At 39.2% G+C, this 14,754-nt stretch overlaps 1 protein-coding gene across 4 annotated transcripts in view; it reads left to right on the top strand.

The window, feature by feature from the left end:
• The window catches only part of Erlin1 (ER lipid raft associated 1), a 37,063-nt gene that overhangs the window by 11,859 nt on the left and 10,450 nt on the right, over positions 1-14,754 (top strand). For all 4 annotated transcript variants that reach the window (XM_028888803.2, XM_028888804.2, XM_037207117.1 and 1 more), the window contains 3 exons: positions 2,636-2,709; positions 9,196-9,254; positions 10,939-11,030. In XM_028888803.2, coding sequence (XP_028744636.1) covers positions 2,636-2,709; positions 9,196-9,254; positions 10,939-11,030 — 225 coding nt within the window. The remainder of the gene's footprint in view (positions 1-2,635; positions 2,710-9,195; positions 9,255-10,938; positions 11,031-14,754) is intronic.

Genomic DNA, 14,754 nt, shown 5'->3' with positions numbered 1-14,754 from the left:
TGGGGAACACAATACCAACACACACGCATCTTTAAAATACTTTGTTTTTATCTAGTGATAATTTGTTTTTTTTCTTCTCTCTTTTATTTATTTAATTTTATTTTTCTGAGATATTGTCTTACTATATAGCCCAAACTGACCTCAAACTTACAGAGATAAGCCTGCTTTTACACCCCAAGTGCTGGGATTAAAGGAATGTACCACCATGCTCCACTTAAATAATTTCTTATATAACTTGGTAGGAATTAGAAAATCTTTATTCACATGCTATATTCTGTTTTCACTATATTTTGTTGAAGCTTAGAAGTATATGTTTGGGAGTGTGTTGTCTAGTTGTATAATCAACTTGACACAAGTTAGAGTCATTTGGGAAAGGGAGCCTCAGTTAAGAAAATGCCCCCACCAGATTGGCCTGTGAACAAGCCTATGGAGTATTTTCTTGATTGATGATTGATGTGGGAGGGCACAGCTCACTGTTGTGTGGTGCCACTCCTGGGCTCAAGGCCTGAGTGCTATATAAAAGCAGACTGAGCTGGCCACTAAGCAATGTTCTTTTGTAGCTTCTGCTTCCATTACTGCCTCCAGGTTCTTGCCCTGCCTTGACTTCATTAGTGATGGGCTATAATCTGTGAGGTGAAATAACTCTTTGCTTCTTAAGTTGCATTGGGTCATGGTGTTTTATTACAGCAATAGACACTAAGACAGGAGTGTTTCTTAAGATCCACTTCCATGCATTTGGGATTCAGGATTTGTTAGGAGGACAGGCAGGACCTGACATGTAGTTGTATTCACTTTATTACACATCAAGGATACAGATTAAAAACTAGCAAAAGTAAAAAGTTATAATGGTGAAGTCAAAAGAAAACCACATATAGAATCCTCTTCTAGTGGAGTCACACAGGCTGTGCTTAATTCCCTTAGTCACAAGGTACAAGCACATGTGAAATGTTGACTGATGGGCAAACTCATTAGCTACTTAGCACCTAGCAATTTCACTGGAAGTTGATCATACAGACACCCTCTGCCAACCACATAGCAAACGTCTAGGTTCCCTGAGGAAAGCTAGTATTCAGCATGAACTACTTTGTATAAACAGGCACAGTGTGGCACCTTTTACCAGTTCTGGCATGGTGTTGGGAGCTCTGCCCAGATCCAAACTTCCAAGTACAAAGGGCTATAGTCCCAGGCCTGCTGTGTTACTTTTCTTCTGTAAAAGTTTTCACTTGAGATAATGAAAGGTCTGACCAGGGAATTGGGTTTGTCGCCTTTGGTGTTCACTTCTCCTTCCTGGAATTCTTAGTTTATTTCTCAGCGTGAGGTATGGGAATGGCTAATCAACGTAAAGTTTACCAGTTGACGGACTGACCAGATGGCTCAGTGAGTAAAGGGGCTTGCAGTCAAACCTGATGATCTCAGTTCAATCCCCGGGCTCCACATATCGGAAGGAAAGAACCAACAACACACAAAATAAATAAACTGTAATTAAACTAAATGCTTGCTTTTGATAATTGACAACTGCAATGCCAGACTTGCCACATCACTGGCTGCTTTAGTAATGGAGAAACTACCATTGAGGTGATTAAAAATTGAACTATTGTAAGATCAAGTCAGGTTACAGCTTCATTATGGTCTAACTTACCTTTGTTTCAAAGACTTGCCTCTCTTTCTAAATTCTTGTTTTAAGTCCAAAGTAATAGGAAGGTGATAATCAACGGAAAAGACATTTAATTATTTGGGCATTTGGGTAAAGATTTACTAAAAGTTTATTGTGAGAATCAAGATATATAGGCCAGATGTGGTGGTACATCTGTAATCCCAGCACCTAGGAAAACTAAGAGAATTATAAGTGTAGACCAATCTGAGCTTTTATAAAAGGAATAAGGCGGGCTGGAGAGATAGCTCAGAGGTTAAGAACACTGGCTGTTCTTCCAGAGGTTCTGAGTTCAATTCCCAGCAACCACATGGTGGCTCACAACCATCTGTAATGAGATCTGTTGCCCTCTCCTGGCCTGCAGGCATACATGGAGGCAGAATATTATATACATAACAAATAAATAAATCTCTTTTAAAAAAATAAAAATAAAAGGAATAAGGCATGTGTTAAGAAATTAAAGACTCAGCCGGGCGGTGGTGGCGCACGCCTTTAATCCCAGCACTCGGGAGGCAGAGCCAGGCGGATGTCTGTGAGTTCGAGGCCAGCCTGGGCTACCAAGTGAGTCCCAGGAAAGGCGCAAAGCTACACAGAGAAACCCTGTCTCAGAAAAAACAAAAACAAAAAAAAAGAAATTAAAGACTCAGCTTCTTCATTTATTCAAAAACTGATTAATCTAGTAAAAGTATGTTATCTAGTAAATGCATTGATCCAAAGTTAAATTGAACTTACTGAATAAACATTTTGGCGGGTAAACCTCGAATGGCTGTTTGTCATATTTCTTCCTTAATAGGTTATTTCTCAAAAAGAAAAATGCTTTGTATTCATCTCACTTATACTTGATATATACTTTATTTATCAAATTGTTTAATCTCTGTGAAAGAGTAAGACTGGAATCAACATCTCTCCTGACTGGTTTTGTTTTGTTGTTAATTAAAAATAACCAAATATCATGAGATTTGTTGTTCTTGGCTTCAAAAACAGATCAAATAGATGAAAACCTGAAGCAGGCATTGCAGAAGGATTTAAACGTCATGGCGCCAGGTCTCACTATTCAGGTAAGCTCAGGAATTTCTAGGGACATTCTGAGGGTGTCTAGAGCTTCCAGTTGAATGCTTTCATGTGATTGGTTATGCAGTTCCTTAACCAAATCACTATGGTGACTTTACATCCTTGTGGAAATGAGAAGCATGCTGAATGGTATTTTCTGGTCAATTTTTAGGAGGATAATCCAAAGCTCTTATGAAGAACTAAGTTTATATTTCAACTAAGTATGAGTTCTTTTTAAACACAGTAATGGTTATTAATCATTAAACTGTTTGGCCTAATGGCTCAGACTTCTAGCTATCTAGTTCTTACATCTTAAATTAATCCATTTCTATTAGTCTATAAGTGCCACATGGGTCATGGCTTACCGGAACTTGACATCTGCTTCTCATCATGGCGGCTGGCAGCCTCTCTCTGCCTCAGCCTTCTACTTCCCAGCATTCTCCTCTCTCCTTGTCCTGCCTATACTTCCTGCGTGGCTACTGGCCAATCAGTGTTTTATTTATTAACCAATCAGAGCAACACATTTGACATACAGAACATCCCACAGCAAGAGGCTATTTCAAGAGAGCATGCCTAAGGACTTTAATTCAGTTAAGGTTCTAGGGTAATCCTGACATGTTCATTAAATTTACATGAAAAAAAGGAGAAAAGTATTTCATGCCAGGCATGATGTTACTCAGATGCAGCTGAAATCTCAGTAGCTACATAGAATTCCTTTCCTCATATTACTTAGCCATTTTTCTGTTCCTAGTTTTTTATTAATTAGCATTAGTATAATGAACCATGACACATTCTTCTTATGTACAAATTGTCTTTCAAGGAGATTGCATACATATACATCATTATCATCAGTGTTCTATGATACAGTCACTAGCATTGGATTCAATGAAATACGCAGACTTTCTCCATGTAGATAAATGAGTGGTTCTCTCTCTTTGACTTGCATTTCTTTGGTTATATTTAATGAAGTTAAACATCTGGGTTCAATGAAATATGCAGACTTTCTCCATGTAGATAAATGAGTGGTTCTCTCTCTCTTTGACTTGCATTTCTTTGGTTATATTTAATGAAGTTAAACACCTTTTGATACTTTTTTAATAGTCAACTTTGGCTAGTGTCTACTTCATATCCTTTGCTCATTTTTCTGGTGGATTTTCTTTTTCTTACTGATGTATAGTGGTTCTGCATAAGTTCTGGATATTTTTATGCACAAATTCAGCTTTGTTGTTTCTACTAATAATTCCTTTGGTTGGTGGTGGCAGGAAGGGAGGTGGGTGGATATTTCTTCCACATGAAATTTAGGCACTGCTTTAAATCTGTAGGTGATTTAGTTACACAGCCATTTCCACAATGTTAATTCTCTCAGTGAGCAATCCATGGAATCCTTAACAGGGTGCATCTCAGCCACTTTTTGTACCTTACTAATCTCTAGACTGGAGTTCAGCCATGTTTGCCATGGGTTTGGGTGACCTATGGGTACCTAAAAAGGACCTATGCAGTTCATTGTCCTCCTCTGCAGCCACCCCTTGTAGCTCAGCAGGGCCAAGAAGACCCAGGCAGTCTAAAGAGAGGCCTAGCATTCCACTTTCCACCCCACTGAGCCCCCAAGCACCCATTCTACATCCAGAGGAACAAAATCACAGTGGGTAATATGCCTTTGACCTTGGTGAGAGGGAAAGAATTATCTCACTGGAAAGTTTGAGAAACTGTATTTGCAAAAGCTAATAGGATTTATTGTAAAAGAAATACAGTTTTGTCCATCTCTGCACCAGATCTTCTCATGGACCCAAATCATGGTATGAAAGATGTTAAGGTGGTTGTCATTCTGGTCAAGACTCATATCATGAATTTATGAGTTCTGCTTTAGCATCTAAAGACTGGCTATCTATATTTGCCCAGCCTGGGTAACATTTTGCATTCTGCAGACATTAAATGGTTTGGTTCATCCTGGCCATGGAGTTTTGTCTAAGTGAGCCAGACAAGATGTCCTTCTCAATTGTTTATATTGTTCAGACCCATGAAACCAATTCCAATAAGGAGAAGGATTGGGAACAGTTCACCATGCATTATTTCCTGGCTGAATCAGAACCAGAATAGCCTTGTCTGAGGCTCTTATTCTCAGAAGAATATATCATCCAAGTAGCACTATGACCTACATATTGCTCATCTTTCCCTATTATTGGTGTACTGGGGGTTCTTTGGATGTAGACGTTTTTCTAAAGCCAAGGAGCTGCTACAGAAGTCAGGCAAGAAGCCCATTCACTAGGAGCTGTGACCCCTGCTCTGAGGGGCATTGGCCTCTAAGGCATTTTTGAGGAGCTGTTACTAAAGTGTTGGACAATTATGAAGTCACTGAAGAACTTCCCTATTCCTAAGTACATTGTATAAGGAGGGAGAGAGAAACAGCTACCAAGAACCAAGCTGCCCTTCCTAGGCACAAACTGTAGATTCCCTTAGACCAGTGCTCCGCCCATGACCTTGGGCTACACAGCCAGTCACCAGGATAAAATAAAAACGAAGAAGGAGACATGTGACCCCTCTCTCCTCTCTTTTTAAGAGGTCAAGTACAGTACACGCCTTTAATCCCAGCACTCAGGAGGCAGAGCCAGGCGGATCTCAGAGTTCGAGGCCAGCTTGGTATACAGAGAGAGTTCCAGGCCAGGCACCAAAACTACACAGAGAAACCCTGTCTTGAAAAAACCGAGAGAGAGAGAGAGAGAGAGAGAGAGAGAGAGAGAGAGAGAGAGAGAGAGAGAGAGAGAGAGGGGAGAGAGGGAGAGAGAGAGAGATCAAGCACCGCCTTCTTTGGGCGTGTAGCCCAAGGCCATGGGTGGAGCAAATACCACTATGTCAGTGCTTCTCAGCCTTCTTAATGCCAGTGACAATTCCTCATGTAGTGATGACCCCCCAACCATAAAATAAAATTATTTCATTACCACTTCATCATTGTAATTGTGCTACTGTTACAAATAGTAATGTAAATCTCTGATATGCAACCCCAAAGGGGTCTTGACCCACATGTTGAGAACCACTGCCTTAGACCATCTCTCTCTCTGAGCCCTCTAAGCAAGAATAAAATAAGGAACTCAACCAAAGCAGATGTTGCTTAACCCAAAATACCTGTACTTGTCCCAAAGACAGATGCAGTTGCTGGGCGGTGGTGGCGCACGCCTTTAATCCCAGCACTCGGGAGGCAGAGCCAGGCGGATCTCTGTGAGTTCAAGGCCAGCCTGGACTACCAAGTGAGTCCCAGGAAAGGCGCAAAGCTACACAGAGAAACCCTGTCTCGAAAAACCAAAAAAAAAAAAAAGATGCAGTCAAATATAGTAGGAAACTTGTGTGAGTTTTCACAGACAGACTGAAGAAGTTGCTTGCCTTCATCCTGTTCTTTTTGAGGGGTTTCCACCAGGAAGTGGTGAAGGTTGATCAGAGAAGAGAGGTGGTGTTTGTTTGTTTGGGTTTTAGGGTTTTTGTTTGTTTATTAAATACAACTTTATTTTATGTGCATTAGTGTGATGATGTCAGATCCTCTGGAACTGGAGTTATAGACAGTTGTGAACTGACATGTAGGTGCTGGGATATGGCAATATACTGTGTACCCTAATAAAATTTGCCTGAAGATCACGGAGACAATGGAACAAGCCACTGCCATGTCTTAGCTCTAGGACTCCTCAGCCTGAAAAGACTTCAATTCCCGTCTCCTCACACCTTATATACCTTTCTCCACCCAGCCATCACTTCCTTCCTCCGTAATATTGTAAGACATATAGATAGAAAGAAGGCTATATTTACTGTGAGGATGCATGACCTTCAAGAGAATTGATATATATAAAAGAAGGGGAATCTGTGGCTGCATTCCTGCTGAACTGCACCTGACCTGGCTCTAGACAGTAGCACCTAGCCCTAATCCATCTTTTGTTTAGCAAGACACCTTTTGTTTCCTTTATTGCCCTCTATGTGAATCTTGTCTCAGAGTCTCCCAAGGATACAAAGGCCTATGCAAAACTTGGTTCAGGAAACCCAGAAAACCATGGTACCTGAGAGATCGAGGAATTTGCACTTGGCATTGTATTGTTGGGAGCTCCTTTCAGATTGTTTTGAGCATATGGAAATTAACTGGCTAAACTGTATTGGAGAGAAGTAAAATTGCCCTAGGCGAAGGGAAAGTGCTTCAGACCCCCCTGCAGGCATAAAAGGCTAGATCCATTCTTAAGGTGCCCCTGAGTCTTCATTCCACTAATCCATGTGAACCCACACATCTGTGCAGTGACACACAGTGACATGCTGGGATTAACGGCATGTGTGCTTCCCAAATACTGGGTTTAAAGGTGTGAGATTTCAAGTGCTGGGATTAAAGGCATGTGACTCCCAAGTATTGGGATTAACGATGTGTGCCACCACTGCCTGGCTCTGTTTCTCTCCTAGACTGAGTCAATCTCAAGTAGTCCAGGGTGGCTTTGGTCTCTGCCTCTCAAGTGCTAGGATTAAAGGCGTGTGCCACCACTGCCTGGCCTCTATGTTTAATCTAGTGGTTTGTTCTGTTCTCTGATCTTTAGGCAAATTTTATTAGGGTACACAATGTATCACCACACTAGAAATTGAACCCAGGTCCTCTGGAAGAGCAGCCAGTGCTCCTAACCACTGAGCCATCTCTCCAGCCCCCTTTAGTTTTGTTTTTAAATGAGGAAATGAGTGGTTTTCTTCTAAGACCATGCAAAGGTTGGGTTATTTGTTTTTATAATTAAGAAATTATTTATGTATTTGGGTGTTTTGCCAACATGTATATCTATGCACCACAATGAGGACTTCTGGATGCCTTGGGACCGGAGTTACAGCCAGTTCTGAATCCCTGTGTGTGTGTGCGCTGGGAATCAAACCTGGGTCCTCTGCATCTCTTAACCATTGAACATCTCTCCAGGAGGCCTCAGAGGTGGAAGTTTTTAGGCCATCAAAAGTGTGACAAATGCTGTTTCTGTTTTTATGGTATTGAGAATCCAACCCATGATGCTGTTTTTAGGGACTAAAAGCCCCTTGTGATTTTTTTTTCTACAATAAAGAATTTCTCCATTTTATAAAATACTTAAGCAAATGCTTATGGGTTTTCCCCCTAGTCTTTTAAAATAAACAGTCTTTACTTGGTCTGTACCACCAGCTTAGATACTGATGGAGTGTTTTTGTTGTTGTTTTGTTTTGTTTTCTCTGTAGACAGGGTTAAAAAAAAAATTAACCCTGAGTGAATTGGAAAAGAAAGGATTGTTGAAAGTTATGGGCTGGTGAAATGACTCAGCAATAAGTGTAAAAATGTCTTTCAAAAAATTGGAAATTTTGAAAGTTAAAAGAAATAAGATTCATGTTCTTAAATGCTTTGTTACTTAAACATTTAGCCAGTTTTCAAAGGAAGATTAAATCATGACTTATGTGTATGCAGTATCAGTGGTGGGTGCAGGATGTTTAGTTAGTAAATGCAAAAGCTTCCAGAGATAAGTTCTTAGTGCAGGGAAGTCAGCCTTCAAAAGCAGCACATTCCAAGTAGATACTGTTAATCATGCCAAAGTTCACTTTGATTAGAACAACAAAGTATCAGTAAATAATGTCTACAAATACAGGTAAACTTTGTTCTAAATGAGACTCTAGAAAGAAAGAATGCAAGCTCTGAGTGGCTATTTATTATCCTACAGTAGTGGTTCTCAACCTTCCTAATGACCCCTTACTATAGTTCCTCATGTTGTAGTGACCCCAACCATAAAATTATTTCATTGCTACTCCATAACTTTGCTGCTGTTACGAATCACAAATATGCAGGATATCTGATATGTGACCCTTAAAGATATCACAACCCACACACAGATTGAGAGCCGCTTTTCTAAAGCTTTGAGCTGCATTTACACCTAGTACCAACAGATTACAACTTTAGAAAGTGATGATCATTTGCTTGCCAGACACAGTATTTAGTTACACATGCCGACTGGAATTTTCATATGCCTTTGACATAATTTACCTCTCAACCTTGCTCCTTTGACTGACTTCTTTTTCTTTGTTTGCAAATTTGAAATGGAAAGCAAAATTACCCAACTACAGAGCTTTGTAAACTGTCTTCTAAGGAAAACTGGTTTATTTCCTCCATGAATAAGGTGGTGTTCTCTTGAGGTCAGACCCCACTTAGGTAAGCAGGTAGTTATCTTGGACTCTTGGTCTGACAGCATACAAAGTAGATTTGCTAGTGGGATCCCTACGTAAATCAGCGTTATTTAAGCTAGTGTCGTCTGAGGAGCTCATCTTTAGGAGGTATAGTTAAAGACTTGTCGTTGCCTCTGGAGTTTTGTTGTTGTTTTGTTGTTGTTTTTTGGTAGGTCTGCTTGTGTAGCCCAGTCTGACCTTGAACTCCCTGATCCTTCTGCCTTCATCTTCTAAGGGCTTTGATTATATGTGTGCTACCATGCCTGGTTTGAAGACTTGTTTATCATATATATTTTGACTTTTCTTTTTTTTTAAAGGCTGTGCGTGTTACAAAACCCAAAATCCCAGAAGCCATACGAAGAAATTTTGAGTTAATGTGAGTAACACTCATGGGCTCCTAATATTTCTTTTTAGGGCTATTTACATATTAATATAGCAGTCTAGGGAAACCGTGGAAGGAAATGCTCAGTCTGGGATTGGATAAATAGCTGTCTTCTGTACTTTAGTAATGTTACCTTTTGTATCATAATGCCCAGTAAATACTTACTAGATTTCTCTTTATGTATGGACATTTCCAGAACAGTACTCAAAGATGCAGTTTGCTGTGAAATAATTGCTGAGACACAAGGAGCTATAATCTATTTATGAATAGAGCCTTGAATGAAATATTATAAAACAGGGAAGCCTGTTAATGTTGAAAAGAACGCCCTTTTTGTTACCTTATTATAATGGTAAGAATGGGGGATGACTTAGCAGTTCAGAGCACTGGCTATCCCTCTAGAGGCTTCCAGGTTCACTTCCCAGCACTGTCTCTAACTCCAGTCCCAGGGGATCCATCGCCCTCTTCTGGCCTCTATGGGTACCACAGATATATGGTACACAGACAAGAAGGCAGGCAAAACACCCATACACATTTTTTAAAGGGGCCTTTTTTTTTTTTTTTAATGAGTAGATACTTGTTATAAAGCTTAGGAATTTGTGTGTGTGTGTGTGTGTGTGTGTGTGTGTGTGAGAGAGAGAGAGAGAGAGAGAGAGAGAGAGAGAGAGAGAGAGAGAGAGAGAGAGAATATCAAATCTGGGTCTTTACCCATTGCCTGTAGAGAGATCTTGCCTGAGTTTGAGTTGTCTTCAGGGTATCTTTCTTTTTATGTGTCCAGAACTGGCTAGAAAGAAGTTATTTATCTGATACAGGATTAGTTTCTAAGTGTTTTAGAGGATCTCTTTATGATAATACTTAAAATATTTGAAACAGCAATATTCTCAGAGTGAAAAGAAGAGACAAACATCTTTAGAAATTTTGGCTTTTGAGAAGAAATAAGAGATGATGCTAAATTTAAAATATCTATAAAAACCAGGAATATGAGGGCTGGGGATGTGACTTGTGGCAAAGTGCCTGTTTACCTGACAACCACAAGGCTGAGTTCAGTCCCCAGGGCACACACTAGCATGCTAGTACATACACACACACACACACACACACACACACACACACACACACACACACACACACACACACACACACGGAGAGAGAGAAAGGGAGGGAGAGAAGGAGAGAGAGAGAGAGAGGGAGAATATAGCAGGTGTACAGATTCAGGGTCCAAAGGAATAGTGATACTGCTCTGTGGTGTAGTAAACCTGAGTCCTTTTTGTTCCTAGTCTGTCTTCTGTTGTGCAGTTTGTCTCTCCTGTTTCATTGTAGAGCTGTACTTAAGAGTACAAAGCATAACGTATCAAGCTGGGAGGTAGGTTATGAATCTGAGCTGCTAATAGAAATGTTATCCAAGGATCAGGACGTCTTAAACTTTAGAGATGATTGCTTCTACTAATCAGTGAATTATGTGGGTTCTCCCCTCCCCTCTCCACCTCTGATTGCCCCACCTGTCTCCTTTCCTCCTCCTCTCCCCTCTCTGTCCTTAGTCAAAAGGCCACACACGAGAAGCTTGAGCTACACTCTCAAAGCTGCATGTTACTGTGCTTTATCCCCAGTACCACACAGAGGGGAGAGGGAGGGAAGGGAAAGACAGCACCTTTTCTGATATGTATGATGTTTTACTTCACAGGGAGGCAGAGAAAACAAAGCTGCTTATAGCTGCACAGAAACAAAAGGTTGTGGAGAAGGAAGCTGAGACCGAGAGGAAAAGGGCCGTTATAGGTACTTGATTTCTCTGTGGTCAGTGTCGCTGACTGTAGCTACTGTGACTTGGTCCTGTTCTTTATCAGTTTCTTGTTGGATAATGAGGGGACTCAAGGCAGCATTATGTGTAGTGGAGAATTCTGGAAACTTCATTTTATATCCAGATGTCCTTAAACCTTTAAAAGTAAGTGAAGCTAGTAGGTTATGAAGCCTAGCCTAGTTACTTTTCAGTCCGTAGTATAATTTCATTCTTGTGAACTCATGCGGAAGAGTTCCTTTCTAGTTTGTTATTGCTATAGCACCGCTGTGTGACTGTCCTTTTCAGCGTCTCTGTGCACACATGCAGGAGTTTTCCTAGATAGCTCGGGTCAGCATGGGGGCGTGGACAGTGCCTGTCTACTGAGAGAACTTAAGACGTTCTTAAAGCATCTTCGCACAGTTTTTTTTGTTTGTTGAATCTAATGATTTTAGAGCTTATAATTTTATGTTTTGTTTTAAATTTCACTTTTCTAATAATTCATTTTTATTGTAGTTTGTAATCTGTTGGCTCCTACTAGATTGTAATTCAAGGAAAAAAGGTACTTTGGGGTAGGATGTTGTAGAGAACATTCCACAGAGCAGAATTGCTGAGTCACAGTGTGTGCCTATGTTCAGGTTTCTCTTGCTGCCAAACTGTTCTCCTGGTTCCTCCGTCTTCCCTGGCATTGAGTTCTGGTTTCTCCACTGCTGTAATGCATTCTCCTTTCTCCATGTCCTCCTCACCTCTTGGAGTTACCAGACGACAAACATTCGTGTCAGTTCAGTGATGGACAGAGTATCACATACTTTCAGTTTTAATATCCCTGATTAGTGGTAAAATTGTTTATTGGGGTTTTTTCCCTTTAAGGTCTATTACCCTTCTAGTATCTTAAACCAGTTATTTGACTGCTTTTTTTGAGTACTGATTCTTCCCCATATTTATGCATTGCAAATTATCTTTTCTTGCTCTGTGGCTTATCTTTGAACTGAGATATCTTTGAGGTATATAAATTTGATTTTCATATAGTCTAGTTCATCAAAAATCCAATGGTTTGTGCCTTACCTTGTTTACAAGTTATTTTGCCTCCACAAGTACCAATTTTATTCAAAATATTTAAATTTCTGCTTCTTTGTGTATGAACCTTTAATCCATAAGGGATTTATGTTAATGTTTAATGTGACAGAGATTCAGCTTTACTTTTTCCAAATGGCAATCCAGTTATTTCATACTGTTGAGTAGTTCTTTATTTCCACTTTTTGAATGTCATTTATGTTAACAGTAAAGATATTACATATAATTTGTTCTGATCCTAAGATCTCTGTTTTGTTTTAACTCCTTGTTCTGTAGCTCCCCTGTTCCTCATGCTATCTGGAGGTTTTCCTTAGCTGTTCCTGTTGGCTGTAATTGTTGACTGTTCTTAACTAGTCCTGCTGTTAGCTTGGACTAAACTAGGCCCTATATTCAGCCATGAGACTACAAGGACTAGCTCAATTCTGTAAAATACTCTGTCTGGATTTTTGTTGGAATTACAGTGAATGTACACTGATTTGGAGAAAATGGAAATAATTGATACTGAGTCTTACAAATCTCATATTTCTATTTATGAGAAATGTCTTTTTAAAAGTATCATAGTTTAAGGTTAGGGAGATGACTTGGGTGTAAAGTGTAAGCATGAAGACTACAATTCTGAATACCAGAAACACATGAAAATATGGAGGGGGCTTCATGGCCCCTTTTAATTCCAGTCTCACAAGGCAGAGACAGCATCCTCAGAGCAAGTGGTTAGCAAGACTAGCTTTATAGACGAGCTCTGGTGTCATTTAGAGACCCTACCTTAACAAATGGAGGGCTGGAGAGATGGCTCAGAGGTTAAGAGTACCGACTGCTCCTCCAGAGGTCCTGAGTTCAATTCCCAGCAACCATGGCTCACAACCATCTGTAATGAGATCTGGCGCCCTCTTCTGTATACATAATAAATAAATAAATAAATAAATAAATAAATAAATAAATAAATAAATAAATAAATAAATAAAGTCCTTAAAAGGGAATGTTTAAAAAAAAAAAATGGAAGAGTTGCCAAAGATGACTAATCATCCTCAGCCTCCACGTGCCTGTGCACCCATATTCATGTGCCCACACACATGTGCCCACATACACATGAAAACTGGAAAGGGGAGAGGGCTGTAATCTTAAAGTCCCTCAGATTTATTAGAAATGCATTCCCTTGGTGCTGGGTGGAGTGGCACACTCCTTTAATTCCAGCAGGCAGAAGCAGGCAGATCTGTGAGTTCAAGACCAGCTGGTCTACAAAGCATATTCCAGGACAACCAGGGCTACACAGAGAAACCTTGTCTCAAAGAAAAAAAGAAAGAAAGCAATGCATTCCTGTGTAGCCTTTTAAAGTTTTTGTTTCTGTAATAAGTAGGCTCTTTTACAAAGGCACTTGTTCTCGCTTTGTCTGTTTTTTGTTGTTGTTGTTGTTGTTGTTGTTGTTGTTGTTTTTGTAGATATGTTATTGGTTTTTAGTTAGCAATTTTTTTGAAAATGCCTAGTGTTCTTAACAGTGTCTTGGTTTCCCTGTGAGCAATCATGTTGTCTTTAGATATCAATAATCCTATTTTCTTCTATATATGAATGTCACACCCTTCATTTCTTCTTGTCTTACTGCTTTAAGCTATGGCCTCCTATACATCGTACACAAGAGCAGGCTTTTTTGTGTTATCTCTAAATAGTTCCAATAACAATTGCTGTCTTAACATTTACTGTTTAATGAAGTTTCCTTCTGTTCTTGTTTGTCAAGAGCCCTTGTTAAGAATTACTATTAAAACTAAGTTATTTGTATATATTGAGTTGAACTTAACAATTTTTAAGCTGTTAATATGATGGATTGTATTATTAGATGTTATATTACTGAATTTTCTTGTTACTCTATTAAACCCACTCAGTCATGATATGAAAGGTCCACCTTAATCTCTTGTAAGATATGCTGATAATTTTTACTTTTGTTTTTATAAATGAGATCAGCTTAGTTTTCTTATATACTCTATCATCTTTGCTTATTTGTATTTTGTTTGGGGGTTAGGAGTTTGCTTTTTGTTGTGTGCCTTGTTTCTTCCAACCTCAGAATAACCTGAAGAGCATTTATTTACTAGAACATTTTGTATATGATATATATTGTTTCCTTTTCATGGGATACATAAAACATTTTGCTTTAGTATTGTTTGTGCTGTTTTGTTTGCTTGTACTTTGGTAACATCCAACCTAATTTCATTTCTCTATTACATTTCTTTTTAAGGTTTAGAAATTTTATTTTTGTTGAAAATTGTCTATTTCATATAATACTTCACATGGGGAAATGGACTCACAGAATCCACTGTGGCTTTGAGCACATTAGCCATAGTCCACTTTCCCTTACGTTGTTCTGTTGTATATTCTTTTTTGTTGGATTGGTTTTGATCTTTCTTATTTATTTATTTTTCAGAGAACTGCTTTTTAGTTTTGGCTTGCTTGATTTATGCTTTCTTTCCAGTGTTATCTATGAATTTTTGTTAGTTTCTTCTTTCTGCATACTTTGAATTTACTCATTAGTTCTTTAAAAAAAATTCTAAAGTTAGATGCTTAATTCGTTGACTTTCACTTTTTTCTTTTTTTGTTTTTTGTTTGTTTTTAGTGGAAGCTTGTAGGAGTATACATTTTCTTCTGAGTACTGCTTTGCTCTTGGGG

The sequence above is a fragment of the Peromyscus leucopus genome, chromosome 1, assembly GCF_004664715.2.
Source record: "Peromyscus leucopus breed LL Stock chromosome 1, UCI_PerLeu_2.1, whole genome shotgun sequence".
NCBI classification, from domain to species: Eukaryota; Metazoa; Chordata; class Mammalia; order Rodentia; family Cricetidae; genus Peromyscus; species Peromyscus leucopus.
This window is presented reverse-complemented; position numbering and strand designations above follow the sequence as displayed.